The sequence below is a fragment of the Trichoderma breve genome, chromosome 2, assembly GCF_028502605.1.
Source record: "Trichoderma breve strain T069 chromosome 2, whole genome shotgun sequence".
NCBI classification, from domain to species: Eukaryota; Fungi; Ascomycota; class Sordariomycetes; order Hypocreales; family Hypocreaceae; genus Trichoderma; species Trichoderma breve.
The window spans coordinates 788,019-814,112 of NC_079233.1; the positions used below are offsets into that span (position 1 = coordinate 788,019).

The 26,094-nt window shown below is 51.9% G+C and overlaps 6 protein-coding genes across 6 annotated transcripts; 3 read left to right on the top strand and 3 right to left on the bottom strand.

Annotated features, from left to right (window-relative positions):
- Positions 1-921: 921 nt before the first annotated feature.
- On the bottom strand, positions 922-5,675 carry T069G_02511 (cation transport ATPase (P-type) domain-containing protein; the record flags this gene model as incomplete). The annotated part of the gene is made up of 4 exons (XM_056169721.1): positions 922-1,051; positions 1,094-1,825; positions 1,892-5,088; positions 5,166-5,675. 4 exons carry the CDS (start codon positions 5,673-5,675, stop codon positions 922-924), a joined length of 4,569 nt encoding a protein of 1,522 aa, XP_056030613.1.
- A 4,877-nt stretch (positions 5,676-10,552) lies between these two features.
- Positions 10,553-12,399, top strand: T069G_02512 (uncharacterized protein; the record flags this gene model as incomplete). Its single annotated transcript, XM_056169722.1, has 2 exons — positions 10,553-11,743; positions 11,797-12,399. The coding sequence occupies 2 exons, from the start codon at positions 10,553-10,555 to the stop codon at positions 12,397-12,399; spliced, it is 1,794 nt and encodes a 597-aa protein (XP_056030614.1).
- A 363-nt stretch (positions 12,400-12,762) lies between these two features.
- T069G_02513 (ATP synthase (E/31 kDa) subunit domain-containing protein) lies at positions 12,763-13,616 on the bottom strand (the record flags this gene model as incomplete). Its single annotated transcript, XM_056169723.1, has 3 exons — positions 12,763-12,913; positions 12,985-13,493; positions 13,587-13,616. 3 exons carry the CDS (start codon positions 13,614-13,616, stop codon positions 12,763-12,765), a joined length of 690 nt encoding a protein of 229 aa, XP_056030615.1.
- Positions 13,617-14,852: 1,236 nt separating this feature from the next.
- On the top strand, positions 14,853-16,495 carry T069G_02514 (magnesium transporter NIPA domain-containing protein; the record flags this gene model as incomplete). Its single annotated transcript, XM_056169724.1, has 2 exons — positions 14,853-14,894; positions 14,960-16,495. The coding sequence occupies 2 exons, from the start codon at positions 14,853-14,855 to the stop codon at positions 16,493-16,495; spliced, it is 1,578 nt and encodes a 525-aa protein (XP_056030616.1).
- Positions 16,496-17,164: 669 nt separating this feature from the next.
- Positions 17,165-18,032, bottom strand: T069G_02515 (uncharacterized protein; the record flags this gene model as incomplete). The annotated part of the gene is made up of 3 exons (XM_056169725.1): positions 17,165-17,271; positions 17,339-17,504; positions 17,631-18,032. The coding sequence occupies 3 exons, from the start codon at positions 18,030-18,032 to the stop codon at positions 17,165-17,167; spliced, it is 675 nt and encodes a 224-aa protein (XP_056030617.1).
- Positions 18,033-22,869: 4,837 nt separating this feature from the next.
- On the top strand, positions 22,870-23,933 carry T069G_02516 (SRF-type transcription factor (DNA-binding and dimerization domain) domain-containing protein; the record flags this gene model as incomplete). The annotated part of the gene is made up of 3 exons (XM_056169726.1): positions 22,870-23,115; positions 23,345-23,479; positions 23,646-23,933. 3 exons carry the CDS (start codon positions 22,870-22,872, stop codon positions 23,931-23,933), a joined length of 669 nt encoding a protein of 222 aa, XP_056030618.1.
- Between the last annotated feature and the right edge of the window lie 2,161 nt (positions 23,934-26,094).

Sequence of the window (26,094 nt, forward strand, 5' to 3'; positions counted from 1 at the left end):
TACGGGCATCTTTCTAGCCAGCCTCAACGCCAGCAACCACCGCTCTCTCCAGCAGCTATCCCTGCTTTGCTTTGCTTTGCTTTCGACATTTAATAGAAAAAAGGGAGAGAGTAAAAAAAGGCAAAAACATGAGAAAAGACCAACTTCCCCCAGCGCTCTCCCCTAAGTCTCTTTCTTACTCCCCCGCCTTTCGATCAAGTACATGTGTAATAATAAGGGCAAAATATACTCTTTGAGGGAATGAGTGCGTCGCTACTCAGGTCTAGAATGCAAAAAGCAAAATAAGAGTAAAAGGAAAAAAGAAGACAACGAAGCAGAAAGGAAAACAAGAGGAGAAAATGAGAGAAACGAAGCGATAAAGCGGAATCAGAAAAAACAGGAATATATCTTTCAACCAAAAAAAGCAAAGCAAGCAGACCCATAGTTCTCCGGTTCCCTTTCAAACGCCATGCAAAATAATAAAGGCAGGCCTCTCCCCCATTTTTCTCACAGGCTGAGACAACCTATCCCCCTCAACGGCGGCCTCTCTTATCTTTATTTCTTCTTCTTTCTCATTCTTTCTTCTCCTCCTACCGTTGAATGGCAGGTCGTATTGTGGTGGCACGTGTTACACATTTACACGCATCCGAGTATTTTTTTGGTCTTTCTTTTTTGTGGTAACTGTGCATTGTTTCCAATGCACACCTATATGCGGGATTGTCATTAACAAAGGCGGTAAGAGGGCAGCAATTCATAGATCGCTCATGCAGATCATCAAAAGCATGAATGGCCCGATGCAGATGCGTAAACACCACGCATCTCTGCAGCGGGGACATTAAAAAGATGTGAACTAGAGGTGGGAAGATAGAAAGACTGGTCGTGATGTAAATATACAACGAAAAAAAAAGAGGCGGGTATTATTTTTTTCTTGTCCAGCCATGTCTATACATTATTGCTCTTAGTCAATGACAGCCCGCGCAGCCGCGAAGTAAGGCCCGAGGCAGCATGGGACCGACTTGACTCGATGCGAGACAGTCGCGCAGCAGAGGTGAAGTCACTGCTGGCCTCGTAACTGTATCGTATGCGGTCCATTGACTGGCGCATTCGATCATACGATGGCCTGGCTCGGTCCATGCTTGGTCGGGTCTGTTGCGCTGGCACCTCGAGAGAGAAGCGGTTGCCAGTGTAGTTGGTGCTGTCACTGCCAGTCTGGCTGTGATAGTTTTGCGTCGTTGTTCGTGTCACTGTCGACGGGGGGTAGATGGGTCGCAAGTCTTCGTCGACGCTCTCATACTGAGCGTGCTTCGCCGCCCGGCGTGAGCTGCTGGACGACTTGGACTTTTGGCTCTTCTCGTCGCTGACGGCCTCAACCGTGGTGCTTTCCGTCTTGAGATGAGCAAAGGCACCCAGCCTCTCCTGCTCTCGAATAATGTCCACATCATAGGGGAAGAAGACCTTCTGCAGAGACTTGATGGCAAATCTCGGGAAAAGGCAGATGACGGGAACAAGCACGAAGACGGCCCAGAAAGTGGCCTCACCATAAATCTCCTTGGCGGCTCCGTAGAACTGGTCAGACGAAGTGAACGATGTGTAGATGCCGGTCCAGAAGAAGATGAAGATATCACTGAGAGCCACAATAAGGAGCATGAGCCAGTCCCATCGGTACGTGTTCATCAAGATGTATGCGTTGATGGTCAAGACGGCAGGGTGTGCAATATAGGCTCCAAATCGGTACCGGTCTTCCAATCCTAGGCCGTTCATCGTCACGGGTCGAGCAGGCATAAAGAGCAGATATGGGATGTAGAAAACCATGACGGATTGGTAGATACCATCAAGCATGTATAGCCTATTGCATTGTTAGTTTTATATAAACACAAGGACAGATGAGATTAGAGAGGAAACAAAAACTCACCAAAACTTCTTCTGTGTCCATTCCAGTCGTTCGATACCACGGCGATACAGCTGGGGTACGGCCAATGAGACGGAATCCGAAACGTCCTGGTCGAGGATGCCCATGATGGCAACAGGAATCGAGGTGAAGAACAGGTTAAACATCAGGACATAGGTGTACTCGAAGAGATAGGTCATGTCAAAATTGGTGTAAATGGAGAACCAGAAAATGCTGAAAGTCCAGACCATGTTCTTGTAGAAAAAGTTGGGAATACACTCGGCCAAGCGGCGGTATGACCAGCGTCCGTGAACCAACACCAGTCGCTGCAAGAATCGGAATTGGGCAATGGCATAGTCAGAAGACATGGAAGCCTGTCGACCCTCAACACCAGCAATACCAACACCGACATCGGCCTCTTGAATCATGGCAACATCATTGGCACCGTCACCAATAGACAGCGTCATGACATCCAATCCATTCTTGACCATGGACACAACGGCAGCTTTTTGCGCAGGGCTGACACGGCAGCACAAGACGGATCGGCATTGCTTGCACAGGAGGAGCATCTTCTGCTTCAGGCGGTCATCCAAGGCCCATCGAAGCGAGAAACCGTCAATGACCAATCCATGAGTAGGAGCTGGGGGCTCGTGGCTCTTTTTGGCTGCAGCAAGGTCTTCCTCGCCACCAGTCAAGCCAAACGACTTCAGGCCCTCATCCAGCTGCTTCTCGATGTGAGAGATGAATATGTCTTCAGCGCCTTCGCCTTCAGCGGCCTCCTCGTCGACCTGGATGCGAATGAGCTCCATATCGTTGTTGAGCAGGTTGCAGGAGAAACCAATGTTGATAGCAGTCTCGACTTTGTCACCGGTCAGAACCCAGAGCTTGATACCGGCCTCACCAAGTAGCTGAATAGTATCGGGCACGCCATCTTGGAGACGATCTTCAATGGCAGTACCTCCAAGAAGCATAAGATCCTGTTCGATAAGCTCGGCAACAGCCTCGAGTTTCTCTTCACGGTTTTCCAGGGCAGCGGCGGCGATGTCGTGTTCCTTCTTCCATGTACGGTATTCCTGTTCGGTGAGTTCCTTTTGGGCGATGCAGAGGGTACGCAGACCTTCGCGAGCAAACATTTCCAAGTGTTCGGCAGTGACCTGTCGCAGCTCCTTTTGCTCGCCCCTCTTGAGTCGGGCGTAGATGACCGAGTCGGCACCCTTGCAGAACAGCATAATTTTACCATCAGGCATCCGGATAATTGTACTCATTCGCTTTCGGGTGGAGTTGAACTCGATAGTGTTGAGGAGAGGATAGTGGCGTTCTTCACCCATGACGTCAAGATTGATACCATCAGAATTGTTGCCCAATACAACAAAGCCCATATCACGAGCCGTAGCGACCAAAGCCTCTTCGTCGGGGGATTGAGCCTTGAAGATCATAGAAGGCGGGTCTCCAGGCGTGCGTTCGGCCATGACGGTATGGCAAAGAGCCAAAGCGAGCATGAAGTTTTCGTTGGCCTGCTGCTGCTCGGTTCCGTGGTGACCAGCCAAATCAGCGACAAAGTCGGGTGCGATAAAAGTAACGGCATCGTCGTGGAGATATGGGTTTTCGTAGATTTTGCGGAGACCAATCAATGCTTGCACTTTGGCTTCGGCGATTTCAGCGAGGATCCTCTCGGATTCCTTCTCGATATCAACACCCAGACGCTTCTGCATACCAGCCTGAGCCTCAGTCCAGGCTTCACCATATGGCTGTCCGTTGATGGTAGCCTTCTTGAACTCCATGACGTTTTGGGTGAGCGTGCCGGTCTTGTCCGAGAAGACGTACTCAATCTGGCCAACGTCGTCGGAGATGTTCCAGGATTTGGGAATACAGGGCTGGTCGATCGGCTCGTAATACATTTCCACGTCGTTGAAGATGAAGATGGCCTGCAGGGTTCGCACGATTTCAAGCGTGATGTAGAGGGAAATGGGAACCAAGTTCTGGAAGACGATAATGGCCGCCCAAAAGGTGATGAAACCAGTAACGCCAGAGCTTCCGCCGATAGAACCGAAATCGAAAAAGTGCTGGGAAGCATCACTCTTGGCCCAAGACACGCCGCTGACAATGGCCGCGAGCAAACACATGATGGAGAGGATAATGAAGTTGCAAATAACGGTCCAGTTCATTTCTCGGGCGATGCGGGCACGCTTGCTGGGGGTGACACCGGCGTTCATCATGATCTTGGTGTCGTGTCCGGTGAAGACGACGACGCCCAAAATCCATTCAGTGTTTCGGAGGTTGCATCCTCGCAGCATCAGGTTATCGATAGTAATTGCCTCAGTCATTTCCTCGGGTTCGTCATCCAGGTAGCCGGGAACCTTTTGCTGCCACCGAATGGCACCGTTGTACTTGTACAGGTTGGGATGCGGACCCTCGCTTTCAATGCGGAACTGAGCACGCTCACAGTCTCGGGCATGTCGGATGCCACGTCCACAGCGAAGAGCCTGTCGGACCTTGAGATTTGTTTCGCCGTCCAAGTTTTTCGTTTCAACGTAGCAAGCGCCGTCGGGATCCGAAGTGGCCAGAATGATGACATCGGCAGGAAGCTCATCGTCCTTATAGATACGCACGAAATCACCAACCACAATGTTCTTCCAAGTATCCTTTCCAAAGCGGGCGCCCTGAGTTTGACAATCGTAGTTGATGAGATCCGATTTCATGGTGGAAATGGCGTTGGCTCGTTTGGCGTCTTCGCCCTGCTCGGGAAGCTGGAAGTGAATGGCGTTGGGCTTGGGCGAAGTTACGGGGGTCATCTGGATATCGTCGGAGTTGGAGACAATGGACTCGCGGCGTTCAAATGGCGACGAGATGGAATCGCGCGTGGCCCGCCTGGTCCGGACAGTTTCAATCGAAGCTCGAGGCTCGTCTTCAACAACAGGCATTTTGCGTCTCTGGCGTTCAGCACGAGCTTTCTTAGACCACGTGCTCTGAATGGCGCGCCATATACGCCCGAAGAAGGCAGAATTGGCTTTCTTGAACTTTCTCCAAGCTGAGACATTGTCTTCTTCAACATTAACGTTGGTCCAGCCGTGAAGTCGATGAACGGGTGCATTGTTTAGCTCGTTGTCGAGAACGGTTCGTCGGTAATCTTCAATGGCGTCTTTGATGGCAGTAAGACAGACGATGACAATCAGGGGAACAGCGTTCAATCCGGGATTAACGCTACCGAAGATGGAGAAGAACTGCAGAAGAAGACATGGTTAAAATTAGGGGGAGAGGTGGAGGGGAAACGAAGGGAGGTTTGAAAGGAGATACGTACGCCCAAGATGATCAGAAACAAGAAGAAGATGTTGGCAATATTGTGGAATTGAAACCAAATGTTCTTTGGAACAAACGACAACGGGGTGTACTTGGCGGTTCGGATCTTGTTTCGCGGATACTCGGTGATGGGGTGGCCTTCTTCCAGAAGCTCATCGGGGAGTGGCAGGTTGAAAAACAGATAACGGTTGTCCTGGTCATCCTCAGAGCCGTCATCAGAGCCAGCAGCGTCACCATTTTGCTTAGGGTTCTCATCATCCTGGCCATCATCACCATCTGGGTTCTGGCCCGGTGGAGGAGCGCCACTGCGGCGCTTCTCACTGGCACTGGACTGCGTCCGATTATGCATGCGGTTCAGCAGCGACGAGCGTTTGTTCGCGCTGCTCTTGACCGTCATCTTACGAGTGGCCCATCTCGCCCTCTGGGTCTGTGAGAGCTTTGACTTGGGTGAAGTGGGATTGGTGCTCTCATCGGGAGGCGGCGGCGGCGGTGGTGGAATCGTGGTCGTCATTGTGACTGTGGTGTCGCGGGCAAGCGCCCGTTCAGCCGTAAATGGCCAGCCAGGTCGGAATTGAGCGAGGCCGTGAAATGAGCGGCGCAATCAGCGTTGGAAAGATACAGAGTCGCTTCGATGCAGTCGTAAACTGGAGGCTCGACGAAGGAAATCGGGGGCGGAACACACGGCCCAGGCGTCGAGGGCACGATTCGATGCGAAATAGCGAGCGAGCGAGCGGCAGACGGGAGGCGACAGAGGGATCCCTGAGGTACGAAGGGCTGAAGCGCACCAGGACTCGACGCAGTTGTCGATGCACGTGTCGTCACAGGGGACGATGGGTTTGGAGTTGCAAGAGGAGAAGGGGCGGAGACGTGTAGGAGAGAAGAGGGTGAAGAGTAATACGAGTGGCAGAATGAAGGATTTCCGATCGACTACCGCCGGGCCTGTGGCGTGGGCTGGGCTTGGGTGACGGGACAAGGAAAAAAAAAAGAGAGGCAGCGATTTTAGCGGAGGTTACGGCGCTGTGGCAGTTGAACTGTTTTAGTTCCCGGACCATCCGACCGACCGAATCCGATGGGCACAGACAAGGCGATATTCCCCACTCCAGAGGACAGCAGTACAAAATAATGCTATGATAAAATCGAATAAAATAAAATAAAATAAACCCAGATGGAGGGGAGAGGGTGCAGCGGGTTTAGCGGGTGCATACACGGGGGAGGCGGCGCTTGGATGGTTCTTCTGCAATGCGGGAGCAAATGCAATCCCATGCCTTTTGGAGGTGCCAAGTGAGGTGCAATGCATGGAGATGAAATTGGTCAGCATGGGGACTTGCAGCGCCGATGAGTCCGCACCGTTCCCCAAAGTATTCCCTAGCGGCCTGTACTTGCGGGCTCTACGACCTTGTATTCCAAACCTGCGTGTAATCCGTGGCTTCATGTTGCTTGCCAAATCGGTCCTTGGCCTCATCCTACTTGCAGCAAACGTCGTCATCGTGTCTTTTGCCAGCTGCTGCTTTGGTTGCGTAATATGCAATATGCAGCAGGTCCGGTGTCCCGTGGCCTTTTCCCTGTGCCCAGCCCGGCCTTCCGTCAGTGCCTTTATCCTGCACGGCCTCGCCATCCGTCAACCAGCGATTGACGCGAGCGCAATCAATTCGCACCGCAATGCAGCGGACAACGGGCGATACTAAGACAGCGATCCAGAGGCTAGATCGCCCTACCCCTTGGAGGAGGCAATAGGCCCTTGTATGTATTCCCGTAGCCAGTGCACGCAATATGGACAGCGTGGGACCCTCCCCGGAATAAGGCCAGAGTGGACGGAGTGGTCTAATACTTTATGTCCGGGCACATGCGAAAAGTTCAGGTACCGCCTCTAGCCAGGTACCTGGAGCACCGTACTTGTACGGCCTCGATGACGGAGTTGAGCCCCTGGTGTCTGGCGCTCGACTTGCCTGAAGCACCGGAGTGCCAGCGGGTTGGGGCGCTGCGAATCCTGCCTGGGTAGCACCCGCGACCGTATGTATCTGTACCTGCCACCTGCCACTACCAGCCACGGGCAGGGATGTCATCGACACCAACCCGTTCCTCTTGTGCCTCCGCCGCTGCAACAATGCTCACGCAGAAAAGCCTTTTTTTCTTTAGCCCAAAAGTCCGCGGAATCCAAAGCGCGAATTGATGACGCTTATCACCTCTTAGCAGCATTTACAAGTTTTTTTTTTTTTAAACTGTGGCGCCGACGCCTCCTGATCGACTTCGGAGTGGACGAAAGCCCCAATTGTCATGAGGCGCTCCGCATAGCCTAATTACCTAGTACAGTAAAAGGCCGGGCGGAGGAGGCAGTGTTTGCGCCGGAACGCTCTGAAGCACCGGATTCGCAGCGGATAAATTCACGACAAATACGAGGCTCCCGCTCCGTCATCGAGGTTTGTGGTTGCTTACAAAGGGCGCCGCCATGTGTCAGCGTCTAGATGGCGTATAAGCCCGAGTGTGGGCGGTTTCTTTAGGTTTCTTCCGTCTGTTACTGCCGAAGAGGCGCTCGACATGACAGAGTTTTCGGCAGAGGCTGGAGGCTTTGCACTCTCTGCCAGAGCCGCGGGCCAACTCATCACCACAATTGCTCGTCTGAGTGTCTGTATTGTACTGGTACAGCACTGTATGTACAAGTACTCGGACTCAGACCCAGCCCTCGTCGCGAATAGGGGCGCACGTCCATCGCTGAGACAGTGGATTCCTCCCAGGGGATGGCGGGTGGGGGTGCTCTGCGGTTCATAAATTACAATCCATGGATCTATCACGATAGCTACCATGACTGCCGTGAGATGCGCTGAGCAATCCCCTGCGCGTCAATTGACGACGCTTACGAGTACTTTTTAAGAACTACTTGGATTTCGACTGGTTGCTCATCGCGTGCATTCTTGCCCAGCTGAGGAATCCGTTTCAGCTGCAGCAAAAGCTGGACAGTTGATCTCTGGAGCATTGGCCAGTGCTGGACGCTTGTTTGACGATCCAAACAGCTAATGCCCGTCTTGATGCTACCACCGCTTCGTATCTGCTCTACACATGCTTACTCCGCCAAGCGCCTTACAGGTATCTGCTCCATCATGAGGAGATTGTCCAGGCACCATTTCAGCCCTGCTGCTTCTCAGTCTCAATAAAGTGCTCAGACCGGGATAAGTGCTGCCGCATTGGCACATAAAAATCGCGAAATATGGACCTGTATCGAGTGTTGCATGCCTGTACGGCGGCTTCTATTGGCAGCAATTGAATATGGACTATCAAGGCCCCTTTTTCAGCAGCGGCCGCTCTGCATCCAATGCTTCTCACTGGCTCGCTCACGCGCATCTTCAAATCCAGACTCTATAAACGAGCCCGAGAGAGCCCTTTTTCGCCCTTTTCCAAACCTGATTGAACCTTGTCCGTCCGCTTCGTGCCGACCTGATTTGTACGGAAGGGAAATTTGGCGATTGCGCCAAGAGGGTCTGTTCAGGGGTGGTTCCACGGAAAGGGATTGCCTTGACCAGGGGATCCAGGCAATGCAAGTCACTCCTGTGCGTGCTTGTATGTTTGTGGAATACGGTCCTGACATTGAGAGTCAGGGTCCCAATGCTTGGCTCTGGAGCCAAGCCTGGCTGCCTTTACGACCCTCTCCATACTAATAAACAACAACAGGCGCCTGCAGCCAACGCTGAAGATGTCAATTTCGGAGGTGGAATTATGTCCACGGACATTACTAATAAAACCCACCGCAAAGGAAGAATATGCTACTCCCACTTAATACTAACCTACTACCTAGTAGTACATGATGGCTCTTGGGTTTAGACGACACCCAACGCCGTTGGTGACGGACTTTGATCAACTTCCCATCCCGCCATGTTATTTCTAGCCAACAACTCGCGTTCCTCAAGGCGGCCGGCTACCGGAAGACCTTCCAGAGCCTTCTCCGCCAGAGCGCGTAGCCGAAATAAGACCCGGCCCAAGTTCCAGGGATGACACGAGCAGATCTAGCCGCTGCCACTGCTCTGCTCGTTGCGAAAGGGGATTGTCGTCGTTTCTTCTGTTGCTTGCTATTTTTAACCGCCGCCCATCGCACTCCTTACCGAGTCCAAACGAGCAAAAAAGCTTGTTGAAGCTTGCGGGCATGTGCGTCCAGACGACCTAACAGCTCCTTGGCATTGCGGCGCAGAACGTGTTTCGAAATGAGCCTCCACCCCAGGCGGGATATCAGATCTCTTGCAATGGCTCACGGAGAACGGAGGAGTCCGCACAAAGTCCGGAGTGCCTGCATGAGTTGTACGAGCAGGGGATGCGGGAATCTCGCATGTACATGCTCGTACGCGCTCGTACTGGCGCCCAAACGTAGCTGCGGCTGGACGGGCTCTCAACCCAAGACATCCAGCCTCTCGTGTGTGAGAGACAGAGACATTGCGTTTTTGGGGGGCGCGTGGCACCGGGGCTCCCAATCCTGGGTACAACTCCCATGAGGATTGCGAGCGTCAGCATCGCGCGTCATCATTTCAACGTGGGCTCTCGTCCATCCAGAGTTTGTGCTGGAGGCACAGCCCTAAAAGCTACGTCTCAGGTTGAAGCATGGTGGAAGATCCTGCCGAAGCCAGCGTAGCATTACGGAGCTCAAAGGGAGATTAACGGACAGGCATGGCGATCCTCCAGAGCCAACCAATAGGTCGACAGGCCTTGTGCTAAGCTGAGGCTGACTGCATTTGCATGCTACCCGGTAATCATCGTTTGGCGACAAAATGAAAGAGATGGAGGCTCGAATCGCCTACCCCATGGATGCGTGAATCTGGTTGGATCGTCATTATTGCCAGTAGACGCTCGTAATGCTGAAGCTTCGTCGTTCTCGTTCGTGATATATTGCGTGATAGCTTGACGAGTAGCCTATCATTGTCTTAGCTTCTATTGCCAGTGAGGCAGAGGGCGCCTATAAATCGCCGAACTCTGTAAATCACCGAACACCAGTAAATGAGAGAAAATTTATGACTGTTGGTGACGTTAAAATTCCATTGAGAGTTTGTTCAAAGCAGTCAATTATCTGTAGCTGCCACTCCTGGCTCTACAATGTTGTGCCTGTAGTTTACACTCCAATCAAACTTCCACATAGAAATGGAACACATGTTGAGGTTCCAGCGCCCACTAAAGTCCCCTGTAGAGATCTGCCATCGCCTGCGCCACATCTGCCGATCAGGTAAGCTAGGATGCTGCGCCATGCCTCATCCACACGCGCTGGTTGGTTGGCGTTCACGATAGACTTCAACTTCAAGGCATCTACTCAGCTCATAGTGTGGAATATACCAGCAACCAGGCATCGCAACGGAGGAAAATAAAGATACGACAGATTAACACACACCGCCGACAGGGCACGGCAACTGCCTAGCCATGTCTGAAAAACCGAAACCCAACAAGAGCATCCTATCATACTTCCAGCCATCCTCTCAGCAAACGCCATCGTCACAGCGGTCTTCACGCCTATCATCAATCCATGGCTCGTCACCGCCTGCTCCATCTTCGCCGCTTAGCTACAAGGCCACCCCTGTCGCGAGAAGAGTAGCCCCTCTGGAAATTGGCGCCTCCGATGACGATGCTAGCGATGGCGGCTTCTCAGATGACTCTCTAGAAGACCTGTCCGCTCTCCTTGGGCGAGGACGGCCCAAGCCTGCGCCTTCAGCACCATTTGATACCCCCAGGGCCAAGAGAACGGCGGCGGTGCCTTTTATATCGCCCGCCAAAGGTGCACTGAAGCACAAGTTTGACCTCAAGGCCCTGGCCAAGGATGCTCGCCTGGACAATGCCCTAAATGCAAGCTCATTAAAGGCAAAGGCCTCTGCAGACACCGCGGGACCTTCATCTCCAACACGAGGAGAATCATTTGACCTTGCCTTTGCTGATATTGTCAAAGAAAAGAGCGGGCAAGATGCTCACAAGGTCATCAGAGCGGTCCAGCGGGCGGAGCCAATACAGTCTCAAAGTCGATATTGTTTCTTCGATAGAGACTACAGAGTTCCCCCAAGCTCGCCTATTCCAAAGCTTGCGTCGCCATGGACCTTGTTAACTCAAGGAAACTCGGCAGCAAGGGAACGGAATTTAACGTCTGGGGTTCCTCAGAGTATTCTAGCCAAGAATGGTGGACTACCGGATTCTCTGTTCGAATGGATCCTGAATGAGTTGTGCATTGAGAGATCCTCTCTTATTCGACGTGAATATTGTCACATCATTCACGGATGCCCTGATCAAGTTGAACGGCTTTTGACTCCTGAGCGGTTGGAGGAACTCTTCCTGAGACTCGGGGCTAGCGATGACATCAAATTTCGAGTCTCTGAGATACCAGTCTCAAAATTAACCAATGAACCATATCAAGACCGTGACTGGTCAAATCTGGAGTCATTTTTGACGCTTCTAAGTATGATCTCGGGACACTTGTCAGCTGCATCCGCCATCTACGCATCGCATACTCTTCTTCGAATGTCCATGGACAAGCTGTTAATATACAACATTGACCTATTGACGGTGTACGAAGACGCAATTGAAAGTCTAGTCAATGCAATCCCTAGCTCATCATGGGCCTCATTTGTAAGTATAGTTCTTCGATCTATATGACCACCTCCGAGTACTAATCTGCTCAGTGCGGTGATGCATGCTCGATCCTACAAGCGACTATTAAAGCTCAGCATATCAGAGTTAATGCGTTGCAATGCCTGTCAATCCGCAATAATAGGACTCACGACATCCGGAGGAGACTTGCCATTTCATTTTTGTTTGACGACCCTAGTTTTGGTCGCAAGCATCCCGAGGATGTTTTCACAGTTCGACATGCCATTGAACGTCTTGACAAAGACGACTTCAACATTACGCCCCAAACCGATTTCGCGGAACTCAAAGCCATGGTAACCATCTTGGATATCGCCGTTGACGATGGGACCCCGCCAGAACTGAGCAGTCTAGAAGACGAAGAACAGTTCAACCAAGACATCGATGAGCTCGCCACAAAGCTCAGGGAGATTTGGCGCAAGATCAACGATGCGGGCATGAAAATCACGCGGACAGAGGCGAAGAGCGTCGTCGAGTGGGTTCAGCAACGTTTGTCCAACACGGTTCGCACGCGCAGAAAGCTCAAGAAGAGCATATTCGATCTTCCCGGCCACGAGGACCTGGCGTCCTTGCCGAAGCAGCAGGAGTACATGGCCAAGTTTTTCCAAAAGATACCCAAGCAACAAAGCGAGAAGTGAAAGAATCTGGTTGGCTCAGCTGTCAAGCGTTGGTACTTGGTGACGTCGATATTTGCGTTTGCCGATTTTGAACAGGGCGTTTTGTGTTTTTGGGATTATATATCGGGGGTTATGACTATATCAGCGTGAGAAGTTGCTTAACTGGAGATTTTTGAGTTCAAGAAAGCTTTGTTGTAGTGAAATATGATACAACTTCTAAACTAGGAAAAAGCGCAGACTAATTCGACAAAATGCATGCCTCAGTTTCTTTTCAGACGTGACGGCCCTCTACTCTGCCCTTTCCCCCCACTCTCCATCGGTTCCCTCTTTTCCCAGTGTAAAGGTAATAAGATACAGCTGCCAAGTAAATTACGGGGGGCGAGTCTAGTCGTAGTATTTGCGGTTGGGGTTCTTTCCGAACAGGTTCTCTCGCACGGCCGGCGCCGCGGCGTGCTCCAGCAACTGCAGCCGGGCCTCTAGGGTGTTGTCAATGTCAATCTTTCCCTTTCCGCCCAGGATGATGACACCGCCGGCACTGTGGTTTTCCAAAAGTCAATAAATGAGCCCCAAATTTCACGGGTTATCAATGGCCTTATTGCAACGTACATTCCGTCGTCCAGGGGGTTGGCCTCGTCAATTGTCGCCGTGACGTCCTGGCCAGCCTCCTTCTTGTACTCCTTGGCTGCCTCCTCAATGGCCTTCTTGACAGCGTCGTAATCGGACTTCTTGGCACGGAGCTGCAGTTCGGGCTCGTTCATGGCGTAGAAGCCCTCGAGCACGAGGCCGTTGAGCGTCTTCTGGTACTTGGCCTTGTCCTTGACGCCCGTGGCCAGCTGGTTCCGGGCCTCGTCGAAGATGTTGTCGAGCAGCTCCTGGCGGGCGCCGAGGACCTTGAGCCGTGTCTTGTTGGCGACGGTCGACCGGGTGATTTGCTGGGACATGGTGGCTTGCTTGAACTTCTTCTCGTACTGGGTGTCGATGGAGTCGGTCTCCTGGCGGACGAGCTTTGACTTTTCGATCTCGAACTCCTCGTTGGCCTTGATCTCGATCTCGCGGGCCTTTTCCATGGCTTCCTGCTTGATGAAGGCCGTCATCTTGCGGAGCTCATTGTCGACCTGTCACAGGCAAACCTAGTCAGAATTTCATCACTTGGAAGCCGCAAAATGGCCAAGCGGCGGGGATGGCGGGCAGCTTGGAGAGCAACTTGCCTGAGCATCGGATAAGGCGTGTTGCGACATCTTGGGTGCTAGGCGGGGGGGAAATATCGGGAGTAGGAGGGACGATGAATTGCGAATGGATTCACTGCAGCAAGGCCTGTGAGGGATCTTTCGACCTGGGCCTTGAGCGCTGTGGACGAGGTGACGGGGGAGAGTTGGGCGAGAGTCTGGAGCCGAAGCTTTTGGGAGTTTGAGTGAGGGATGAAGCGTAATATCTCGGAGCTGTGATGCTGCTTGGATGCAGTGGAGCAACAGCACCAGAGTTGCGCTACTAGCACGTCCACTAAGCTGAGAGCGCTGGCTCGCACCTACTTCTGGGGCCGCGAGTGCGCACCGCCACAGCTTGTCGGTTGCTTGGTACGAGCGCGGAGCAATATCGCTGCTTCTCGGGAACAGTGAGGCGGCGGGAAATTATTGTATTTTGGTATTGTTATTTAATTAGATATGTATATCATGGCACTAGCAACAAGGTATACCAGAGTATGTGGTTGCAATTTGTTCAGCATGACTCTTCATGAGGTTCTATGCTTAGGTACCTTATGATCTCTCTTTGTTTAACCAGCCACTAATACGAGTACGGGACATACAGGCACCTTACTGAAACGTCAAGGGAAATGGGCAATGACGAGTGTCACCTGACCTCATGTGACGGCCACCAGCCACTCATGAGCTCCCAGACTGGCTACCTTGGCAAATGCACCTCTATGCAGCTCAGCGGCGCGCGATGCTCCATTCGCATACCGCTTGACGTCGTCAGGTGGCTCTGCATGTTTTATTGAGCGCCAACGCATTTCTCTGCACGCTGCCTCGTCGGGCCCCAGCTGATTTAGTCTCACAATCCAGGCGAATTACTCGCTGCGTCTGCGACCATAACCGTGATTTGGGGGGCCGGCACCTTCAACCGACAACGACAAACCTTCACGTCCATAACACGCACACCATTCCCTGCTAGACTAAGTGCCAGACAGAGTGCACTCGACTCGAACCCGATCAATACCGCTATACCTTCGCTGACGGAAGCGGCGGCTGCACAGAGCTGGAGAAAACCACAGCCTTTCTTTGACGATCAGAGCCACGAGTAGGGAGGGAAACAAGGGTGGAAGCAGCTTGAGCTTGCGGCGTTTCGTTTGACACCAGCTCCCTTAGCCGTCCAAACCTATAACGCTGCCCAACTACCAGCACCCTTTCCTATGCGACGACCAAGCGCGCTCTTATTCACATCTACCGGTGGATGACCACAGGCCTGGAGACGGTGTAATGGGGCCTATTGGGAACATCTCCCCGGGAGGGAGCATAGCTGTATGCACGCACTCTACGCAAAGGAGAGAGATATTCGGGCTGGTGCGCTTGCTAACACTTGGTAGCTAGGAATCCTCGTTGGCCTGATCTCGACTAGTGTTCAAAGTCTAGGCCTCACCTTGCAGCGAAAATCACATATATTGGAAGACGAAAAGGGGCCGCACGATGTTCGTCGCCCACCATATCGGAGGAGGAGGTGGCAGTTGGGCATGGCCATGTTTGTCATTGCGAATATCCTAGGGAGCAGCATCCAGATCTCGACGCTGCCGCTGCCCGTCCTATCGACCCTCCAGGCTGCGGGCTTGGTGTTCAATTCAATATGCGCGACGCTCATCCTCAGCGAGCCCTTTACGCGATGGTCGCTCTGCGGCACTCTGCTCGTCAGCAGCGGCGCGGTTTTAATTGCCATCTTTGGCGCCATCCCATCTCCAGCCCACGAGCTGGATGAACTGTTGGAGCTACTGGCCCGAAAGCCCTTTATCGTCTGGATGATATTGCAGGCACTGTTTGTCGTGTCATTTGCGATTGTTACGGATGTTGTCAGCAGCCTCTCCAGCCTGTCTCACAATGCCAGATTCCGCCTAATCCGTGGCATAAGCTACGGTGTCATCAGCGGAGACCTCTCAGCACACTCATTACTCTTTGCGAAATCCGCCGTTGAGCTTCTCATCAAGACGATAGGCGGCAAGAACCAGTTCCTTCGCTGGCAATCCTGGGCCATTGTCTTGGGACTCGTTTCTCTAGCACTCTGCCAGCTGTACTATCTCCACCGTGGCTTGAAGCTGGTTTCTACATCTGTCCTATACCCACTTGTTTTCTGCGTATACAACATCATTGCCATCCTCGATGGTCTAATTTATTTCAACCAGACGAGCCTCATCTCAACGGGCGACGCCTGTCTCATTACCTTGGGGACAGTCATTCTTCTTTCGGGAGTTCTAGCGCTATCATGGCGGCTGAGCGACGAGCAGCACGCCCCTGCAGTCGGTCAGTCCTCGTTAGCCCCTGGCTTAGGGCTCGTTGACGATACTGAAGGCGAAGAAGAATCACTAATGGGCCCAGAAGCCACAGTTGAGATTGACGAAGAGCTACCTTCCACGACGTACCAGACATTCCCCGTAATGCACGGTGACACCACTCCGCTGACGCCGACGCGCAAGAAGAGTTTGGGTTGGATAGAGCGAGCTGAAATCTGGGGGGAGTTGCAAGACCAGGATGAACCTACCTCGCCAATGCGCTCGACCACGTTCCCAACAAGGACCGAATCATCGCCACTGTTGCCCCGAATCGGGAGGGCAATGAGTGGCGTCAGCGTTACAGGTCAGGCAGGCCCAAGCGCAGATGTTTCACCTCGAAAATTCACCCGCCGGCGGAGGAAGAGCACGGGGTTCCCCGGGTTGGTTGCGCGTCGTAATCTTCGCAGGGACTCTGCATTTTCAGAAACACTGGGTGGCATACTCTCACTAAACTGGCTGAGACGCAACAGCAGCCGTGCCTCAGTGGGCAGTGGTAATAGAAACGAAAGCAACTCTCCGCATCAAAATTATAGAGACGAGCCAGAAGCGGGTTCGGATGGCAGGGCCAACGACTCAAATGTATGAGCTAAAGAAGGAAGGAAGAGAACAAAAAGAAGAGAGGTATTACAATGCATGTGATTGTGATTTCGATTTGGAGGCATATTTAGACTATTAATTATTCATTGGGGGTTTGACGGGAGCAGCAGCGTGTTGTGGGACTTTGAAGTTGCGATTTTCTTGGAGATTGAAGGGAAGCTGGTGATAGCCTTTTTTCTTTTCATTTCTTTGCTTCATCACATTATACCAAGATGGAAATCTATTGTTCATGGCAGGTTTGCACCGCACTAGATGCTTGCATGCGACTTGTAGGAGGAATCTGGAGTCATTCTGTGTTGTGTTTATTTATTCCCTTGTCTCTGTTTTCATTCCAGTGAGTTTGACCACTCACAACATGTATTTCTATCGCATTGAGGCATTCAAAAACATATTTTTTTTTTTTTGGCATGGGAGTCAATGGTAAACATCATTCCGCCGAAGAAAAAGAAAAGAGGAATCTTATTAAAAAAGTATTTGGAGTATTGGACAAAGGCGAGAGAAAAAAGCAGGACTTTGCAATGCTATAAACTAGGGGGCATAACAAAACATGATATTCAGCCTCAAATAAAAGGGGTTTTGACTTTTTATAACCGTGACTATATAATTTTTGAAACATTGTTTTTTTGGTTGTTTTAGTTTTTCATTGGCCTCCATTAATTACAGACGGCCGTAGTCTCGCTTCTGATCGATGATGTAGTAACGCTCCTTTTCCTTGCGCTCTTTGAGGAGACAGGCGATGGCAAGGACAAGGAGGGCATCGATGCCTAAATGTATGTTAATTTGAATTGCATGAAAAGGGGGAAATTGCTAGATGGAGGGTTTTGGACGTACCGACCATGCCGAAGACGGCGGTGAAGAGGTCGTTGATGAAGGCGTTGGCGAAGCTGGACATGCTGGTGGAGCAGCCTCGGAGGAGAGTAGCCGCGGCAGGGCTGGGGCAGACGGAGTCTGTGACGAAGGCGGGAGATGTGCTGTTGAGGTAGCCACAGCATTGGAACTGGAAGATGAATTTGTCAACGATGAGTTCTTGAGCAATTGTTCGAAATCTTTGCACGTTTGATGTGTTTGAAAAGTTGTGTCGGTGTATAAAATGTGAACAGGGGAAAAGGGGGGAATTTCATACCGAAGTCTGCACCAACGACTGAATCGACTCATCCTGCGCCGCATAAATAGGCTCAAACGTCTCCTTGAGCCTCAACGTCATGATCCAAAGATACAAGCCCACAACAAGCGAAAACACGCCGCAGAGAGTAATCATGTAGCCGCTGATCTTGAGCAGGTTGCGCTTCACCAGTGCCATGGCGGGGATAGTAAAGACAAAAGTAGCGAGAACGAAGACTGCGTTGACGATGCCCGCGGTGAGAGGGAACTGCTGGTAGATGAGGTGGCGCGTGGCGTCCTGGCCGTCGGTGGGCGTCTTGTTCTTGAGGTTCATGGCGGCGATGGAGAAGCCGAGCTCCATTGCGCCTGAGGCGAGGAAGAGCAGGTTGGCCACGAGGGTGGCGACGAAGACCTTGTCGGGCATGGTGAAGAGATTGAAAATGACTGGGTTTTAAAGAAAGATCGTTGTCGTCGGGTTTGAGATGTTTTGTCGTCGGAGTTTTGTGGTTTTGATGTTTTGTTTGACGGCCGGCGTCCTGGACCTTTCTTTTTCCTTCTTCGTCTTTCGTCTTTCCAAAACTGAAAACTTATAAAAAAAAACAAACCAAGACCTAAGCTCGGTGGAATCGAATCGTACAAAGAAAAAAAAATTAAAAAGAGAAAACGGATTTGGTTATTTCGACCTCAACTGCCCGGCAGTTCACAATTCAAAAAGCAGCGAGAGTCTGGAAAAATAACCTCTACAACGAAAAAGAAACGAAAGAGAAAAAAAGAAAAATATGGGTTCAAAGTCACGTACATGCACCAGGCATACAGAAAGAAAAAGAGAAAAGAAAAAAAGAGAAGAGAAAGAAACGAAACTAAGAAAACCCAGAGAAAAGACAAAACCCAATGCTGCCCCCGTCAACCCGCAAGCGCTTGAAGAGTCTTGTCGTTTCCTCGTGCGAGTCCTCGAACGGGCTGCGTTTCAGGGAGCCAAAAGGTGAAGCAGAAGCGGCGGCACGACAGGGGTGGCGGCCAATCAGAGGCGCGGATTGGGGTCCTGAGTCGCCTGATTGGGGAGTCTTTGGGGGTTCTTGGCTTGTTTGATGGGCGAGACTGGCTGCGGCTTGTGGGTTTGATTCAAGATTGCTTGTCTATGCGGGCGTGGGTTGAAGATTTGTGAAGATTTTACATGATCATGTTGCTATTGTTGTTGCTGCAGCTTTAGCTGTGGTTGTTGGTTTCTGGTTGCTCATATCGATGATCAAATGCACTGAGTAAACATGTACTTATTAACGTGAAATCTCCATCATCACCACTATCATCTTCCTTGCTCTTTCACAAGCTTGCTCTCCATGTCTCTCAATGATTGATTGAGCGAGCATTACGTTAATATCGCTACGCAATGCACAGTCCAGTAGCAGACAAGACACGTAAAACAGACACAAAACCTCAACGCATCCCGAGCTTCGTTTCACCAGTCGGCTCCAGGGCCACTCCCGCTGCTAAGAATACGAACCTACTACCGAGCTGGTCTCGCTTGGCCACGAGCCCATCCCCTCGTCGCGTCTCGTCTCGTCCCGGCTTGTTTCTCTTCTCTTCCTTTTCTTCCGCCCTCACATCTCAGGCACCAACTTGTTCTCGCCTGACTTGTTAGGCCAAACCCCAGGCCTGTGAGAATTTGGCCTCGTCCCATCTCTAGCAGCTCCCTCGATTGCCCGATATCATCACGGAATGCAAACCTCGCAGCCGCGGCGTACTTGGTTATGCAACAAAGCGCGACGCCCGGCCCACAACCTGCGTGCTAACTTCAATTAAACCAGCCGTTTGATGGGCAGTGGGATTGCACTGTACGGGATCCCGCTGGGGGTGGCACAGCCCGTTGCAAAATCAGCTGCAACAAGACCCCAGCCCAGCCCAACCAACCAGCCAACCGGCAATTGGATAATCAGGGTGGTCGGGCGAATCCGAACGCAAGCTTCCATTTTTTTCAGCTTTTGCCGGGCAGACGCGGCCCCCGTTTTTATCTTCTTGGGTTCTTGCTCTCTCATTGCTGCAAAAAAAGAAACAAAAAATCATGGACTGTGTGCAGTGACCGGCAAAGCACTTTGACTCCGACCAGCTTGTTCGCCCAGATTTCGCCGCGGTGGAACCTTAGAATGCAAAGGCCCTTTTTGAATCCTTTGCCGCACTGTGGCTAGCCCTGCTTGCTGTAGCTGCCTAAAGAGGCAATGACCCCCATTTCTGCCGCTGCCCCAAGCGTTCTGACAGCCGCTGCGAATATGGCGTGCCTTGGCTGTGATGAAACGGGCAAACGCGCTCGAGAGAGTCTGATCGTTTATAGATTGCAAGTACGAGTACGTGTATCCGAGTCTCGCGAATCGAGTGCACAGAGCTCGTTCACGTAATACAATACAATACCTAGCAGATGCCTGGCACTGTGCCGTATCTGTTTGCCCGGGAACCCGTTCGGATACTTACCTAACTCATCCACCATTCTTAGGGGGCCAGCCATCGTCTTTTGCTCCGCATCCTTCAGCAAGGCCGTGCTAGTTCGAGCTCGTGTATTACTAAGGCCCGTCGATAACACTCCAAGACGGTGGGCCGCTACAGCTTGGCCCGTGTCCCGTGTCAGCTTGGGGTGGGCATGGGAAGAATATTGGTTGTACCTGTGCGTGTGTGTCGAGTCGAGGATGAGTAGGTAGGTACATCGGAGCATCTCATACACTCGCATGGCGTCCAAGTACCGACCAGAGCGCAGACGAGGTCCAGGGTCTTGCGTCAGGTCAGCTCTCACGCGTCGCTTCCCCGTCCCAAAGGTGAAACCCTGCACCCCATGACTGGCACGAGTCCGTCCGTGTTTGGTACTGAGCCAGACGATGAATCTCTGCAAGCACACATCAGCTCCATTCCATTCCATTCCAGGCGCCAGGCGTATACTCGTACTTGTTCGTGTTGACACTGCCAGCCCCTCCCAATTTCGCAAACGTCGACGATGGTGTTTGGTAGCTCAGTAGTGGCACGGCTCAAGGGCTAGACAAAAGTTCGCTAAGCACGCTGCGGTACCGAGGCTGGCGCTGGTCGAAAGCCATAATGTCATTCATGCAGCAACGCAGGGGCTTCTGCAGCGTGTCTCTTCAACTAATGCGAGTACTATTATCGTACTCTTCGTACCTGTATCGTATCAACGCCGGCAGTATTACTCCCACGTTGTGTGTAGGCAAAAGCACGGGTGCGGATACAGTACAGTGCAGTACAGTACGAGTACAGCCGGAACCGTTGGACCAAACCATTGATTTCATGGCAGGGGGATACTGTACATAAGCAGCGAGTCTCACTCTGGTCAAGCATATCCGTCGTCCAGGTACCCGCGTTGATGATATCGCCGCAGGTATAACAGCGAACCAGCAAATTCTGCACGCGGCAGTGATAGGGCCACCAGCCGTGGGTACATGATGGTCCTGGTGCAACTCCACTGCCTGCTTACTGGAACTAACGCTCGCACCAAGAGGATTCCGGATTCCCCTGCTGCAGAAGGGTGGTCGGCAGATGCAGCAAGACATTCGGAGTGGAGGCCGCTGTGTGTCCGAACGCGCTGACGACAAAAAACACTTGGGATTAGAGCTTGGTGTGAGAAAAGCACATGGAGAAGGATGACGGTCGAGCCGAGTCCAGCCTCTCTCGCCCCTGAAGCTTCCATCTCTGGCGCGGGCTGAAGTGGAAGCGAGCGAGCCAACGGCATCTTTGGTCCCAGCCATCCATCCACACCTGTGGTCTGGTCAAGTGACGGAGTGATGAGATAGAGGCCGTGGGAAGACGAGATATTGGGATATTGACCATGGAGTGGAAAATTAAATAAAATTGGCGGAGCCTAGATCAGCGCGAGAGGAGCTTTTGGCGCGGGATACGGACCCCGGATAACCATACGAAAAGACTTTCTTTGCACGCCTCGCGTACGAGAAGGTACGAGTGCTCTGTAATACGAGGAGCCAGAAAGTCAATTTCCCCTTCCTCTTGCATCAGCTCCCCTGTGTTTGATCTGTCAGAGCTAGCCGTTATGGAGAGGCGGCGCGAGCGTCCCGTAGATCTCATCACCTTACCTTTACCTTACCTTGTCCCCTAACCTTAGTTGAGCGCATCAATCCCAAGCAAGCTTACACGACCTCTACAGCACACGCATTGTCCACCCAGTGGATTGGATCTAAAGCGCCGAGGCCAAAGAAAAAGAGTCAGGTTGCTGCAGAGCATCTAGAACGAACTTCCATCGTTTGTCTGCTGCAGCAATTAGTAATTGGCAGCTGGAGCGTGATTTTCCCACGACGCACGGTACGGAGCACATGTACATGTCCTTAATCGGCCCATGGGCACCACCGACCCACTGTTTTGTCGAGCCTTGGATGAGCAGCAAAGCAGCTGGGAAGGCTGGGAGTCGGCGAATACAGTATCTACAGGCGAAATTAACGCACTGTGTGGACACCCAGATGCTGACTGCCCAGTGGCAGCGGAACAACCCCCGCTTTTCTGCCGGGTGCCAAATTCCAGCCCCGAGGACTTGTAGCACGGCCGGCCACTCACAGGCAGCGCCGCAGCTATCTCAAGGCCGCGCTATGCCACCCCCGTCATCTCGCAGTCACCCGTCAGGCGATAAGCGCACTAAATGCGGGTGCCAATTGCTGCAATTGGGGGATTGGGGGGGTGCAGGTTCGGCGGGATTGCTGCTGTTCGATGCACATGCCCGCGACTCTGCAAAAAGTCTCAGTTGCCCGGTCCTCACTGGTACTGGCAGCCTCGAAATGACATAAAACTGGCACAGGGCATCTCGGCGCTGTCGAAAAAACTTGTTGTTTGTTTCCCCCCCTCCCTCTCACCCTACAAGCGCCCCGACACAGCACTAGCGCCGCTAAAAGGCACTCGCTAACTCGAATTCCAACGTCCAGTTCCGCGCCTTCTGCCTTCCTGCCCACCTGTTTCGCACGCACTGCACCGCCACCGTGCGCACCCGCCTCCACTGGCCACTGCCTGCTCCGGCCAGACTCGATCCAGCTCCAGCGCCTCCCAACCAGGACCAGTTCCCTTTTCTTTCCGCCTGTCCTCTCCGCCCAAAAAAAAAACCGCCAGATCCAGTATAGATCCATCGGCACCACGCTCAAAGCAGTATCTCCACCACTCGTTGCCTTTTCCAGCGCCGTGTGATACAAGTCGACGACGATTGGATTCGGATTAGGATTGGCATTGGCATTTTATAGTTGCTGTCGCAGTTGCAACCGCAGACGCTCAACATGGCCGACATCACCGACCAGCACGACCAGACGTCGCCCACGGAGCTCGACGACGCGCACTCGGTGGGCAATGGCAACGCGAACGAGGGCCGCGGCGTCAAGCGACCGCGCCCAGCTGCCGACGACGACGACGACGATGACGAGAAGGGCGGCCGCGAGCGTCGCAAGATTGAGATCAAGTTCATCAGCGACAAGTCTCGCCGCCACATCACCTTTTCCAAGCGCAAGGCCGGCATCATGAAGAAGGTGCGTTTTTTTGCTTTGAAGCTGACTCCAAGTCGCACCCGCTTGGCCTCTTTTCCCCCGCGCCTCGACCAAAACCACGGAAAAACATCCGTCTTGTTGCTTTCTATAAAATGTGACTTGACGAGCGCGCGCGCGGGTCACGGTCGAGATGGGAATCGCCGTCTTTGCTCGCTTTCCGCTCCATCCGAGAAGAACACCCAGCTAACCAGGAATCCTCTCCATTTTGCAGGCGTACGAATTGTCCGTCTTGACAGGCACCCAGGTTCTGCTGCTGGTCGTGTCTGAGACGGGACTGGTTTACACCTTCACCACGCCCAAGCTTCAGCCGCTCGTCACCAAAGCTGAGGGCAAGAATTTGATTCAGGTAAGCACCGCCTCCACAGATGATTTCTGTTTCTTCCCATGCGAGACCAAGAGCAAATGTGGCCACACGGCTGGCGGGCAAATTGGCCGCTTAACACGCTCTTCGCCCCCAAACCTTCTCTTCTTCCTCCTCTCAAACCTCGATGCTAATTCTCTCTGTCAAACAGGCATGCCTCAACGCACCTGAGCCCACGACGGGCAGCGAAAACGGTGTCGACGGCGGTGACCAGGTCGATTCTCCTGAGGAGCCTCCCAGCCATCTCCCACCACAGGGCGGCCGTCCAGGCATGCCTCAAAACCCGCACATGGGCCCCGGAGGCTATATGCCCCCAAATATGCCCATGGATCCCCAGCAGGCTCTGGCCTACCAGAGCTATGTGCAGCGCAACCAAGGTTACGGCTCTGGCATGCCTCCACAGCCAGGCATGCCCCCCAGCTCTCATCATCAGTCATGAGCAGTAACATAAAAAAAGAACTCTTGGGGAACAAGATAAAGTTTGAAACCGTTAATACCCTGCTTTCAACAATCTTTGGAGGTGTTGTTCGCGGGCCTTGATCCGTCTCCAGGATGTTGCCGTCACATTTATGCGAGGGTTCCGATTCGGCGTTGATGATGTGTTGATATGTTATTCATATCCTTTTTTATCATATTGTGCTTTGCCCCGTTTCCTTTTTTATTATTTTTTCTCATTGAATTTTTCTCTCAAGTCTTTCCGTTGTTTCAAATTCAGGAGCTACACGAACCCTGACGCCTTTTTTCAATTCATCCCGGGGAAGAGAATCTTGATTGGAGCATTAACAAGACGACACATGTCTTTGTTACTGCACTGATGCCGCCAAGACATCTATCCTTTCAATTCTCGACCTGGATTCAATCATGGGCGTTGTTGTACTTGTGGCACCGAGCGTTTCGAAGCGTCAATGGCGTGTGTTAAGGGAGGACTGAGGACTGTATTGATTACAAACAAGAATGGACGTTGGCGGCGGCCTTTTGTGCAAGCATTTTGAACTCTTGTATGCAAGCAAGGGTGAGTGCTCTCAGATCCACCTACCCAAGGTGGGAGAGTTCTAGCTTTCGGGTGCGATTTGAGCAAGATGTGGTTTCTTCATGCTGGGCACGGCAATCTCAAGATGGGTTGGTACTTGGGTGGCAGGTCTGGGCAGGTCTGGATTTTGGGAGGCCGGAAGGGGGAAGGCAAGGGAAGATGATGGGCTGCTGTTGCAGGGCGGATGATAATGGACACATGAGGGCATGATTGTTGATGGCGGCAAAAATGAAGAAGACATCACATGAATCTGATGAATCTAGCTTTGCCAAACAACAGAGAATTTCTCCTTTCTAACTTTTGTACACATTAATGAACATTTTTTGGGAACGTGACTCGTGAATTGCTCGGACCACGTCAGTGCGCGCATGACTCTTTTTTTCTTTACCAGGACGGGCATCGTGTGATCTTCAAAAAGGCCTCTTTGAGGTTAGAACGCGGCATCCGCAAGATCAAACCAAGTCTAGATAGATCAGCCCTGCAAAACACTTGAATAGGCAATTTTTGGTCCCAGCCGGAGGGCGGGCCGTTCGGGAGAGGGACCCCTTTGATGCGTGGATTTTTTTTTTTTGTCTTTGTCTTTACCTGTTGCGTTCTAACCCATCCTTTACCTTTTTGCGATTAATGCTGTTTCTCGATTTGGACAACTTGAGAATTTTTTTTTTGTCCCCTCCTTTGGCTATCCGCATCGGGGAAGATGAATTGCCATTTTGGGGAGGGAGGGTGAGTGTGATTGGATTGTGTTTCTTTTTTGTGGTTTGTCTTTTTTTTATTGGAGTTTTGGGAGGGTTTTATTGTTTGGGTTGTTGGGTGGGATGGGTTGTTGGTTCATGTGTTTTTTTGGTGTTGGGAGGGGATTGGTTTTTTGGGAGGGAATAGTCGAAGGGAGGGTGTGAGGATGGATTTTGGGAGGTTTGGGGATTTGAGAGGAGTTGAGCTGTGAAGCTGTGTTGTGGTTTTGTGTTGGATGTGAGGGAGGTTGAGATTGTGGTGGCGGTGTTTTGACGGTTTGGGTAAGGGAGATGACGACGGCTTTTGTGGAGAGGATGATGGGCGAGTGAACTGGGTTGATGATACGAGATTCTTGGACATGGGAGTACTCTTTTCGGGATTATGAGAATATAAGTTATTTTGGCCTGTTGTTTGGGAGATTCAAACGCCTTGAGGGAATGTTGTTAGCTGTTGAGGTTGATCTTGGAGAGATGATGGTTGAACATACGACACTCGACGGGTGGAATCTGAACAAGCGGCATGGTTTGTTCCATAAAGATGAGTTAATTGCAAACTAAACAGCGGGATCGCCTATTAATATCCCGATACGAATTGCCTTTTCTCGTCGGCATGAAGACGTAAAATGGCACAGCTTCTGATGTTACATAAGCGTTGTTAGATGGCCGTCGGGAAGCAATACACGTGACTTTCGTGATGGCATCTACTTCCTAGGAATGGCATGGCTGTTTGAAAACAAGACTCGTCTCTGGATGGTGAAAGAGTAAAGTCTGTGCATGTTTGAGGAGAGTTATTTGGCATTGGCGAGGAGACAATACTGGGGCTGAGGGTTGTCCTCTCA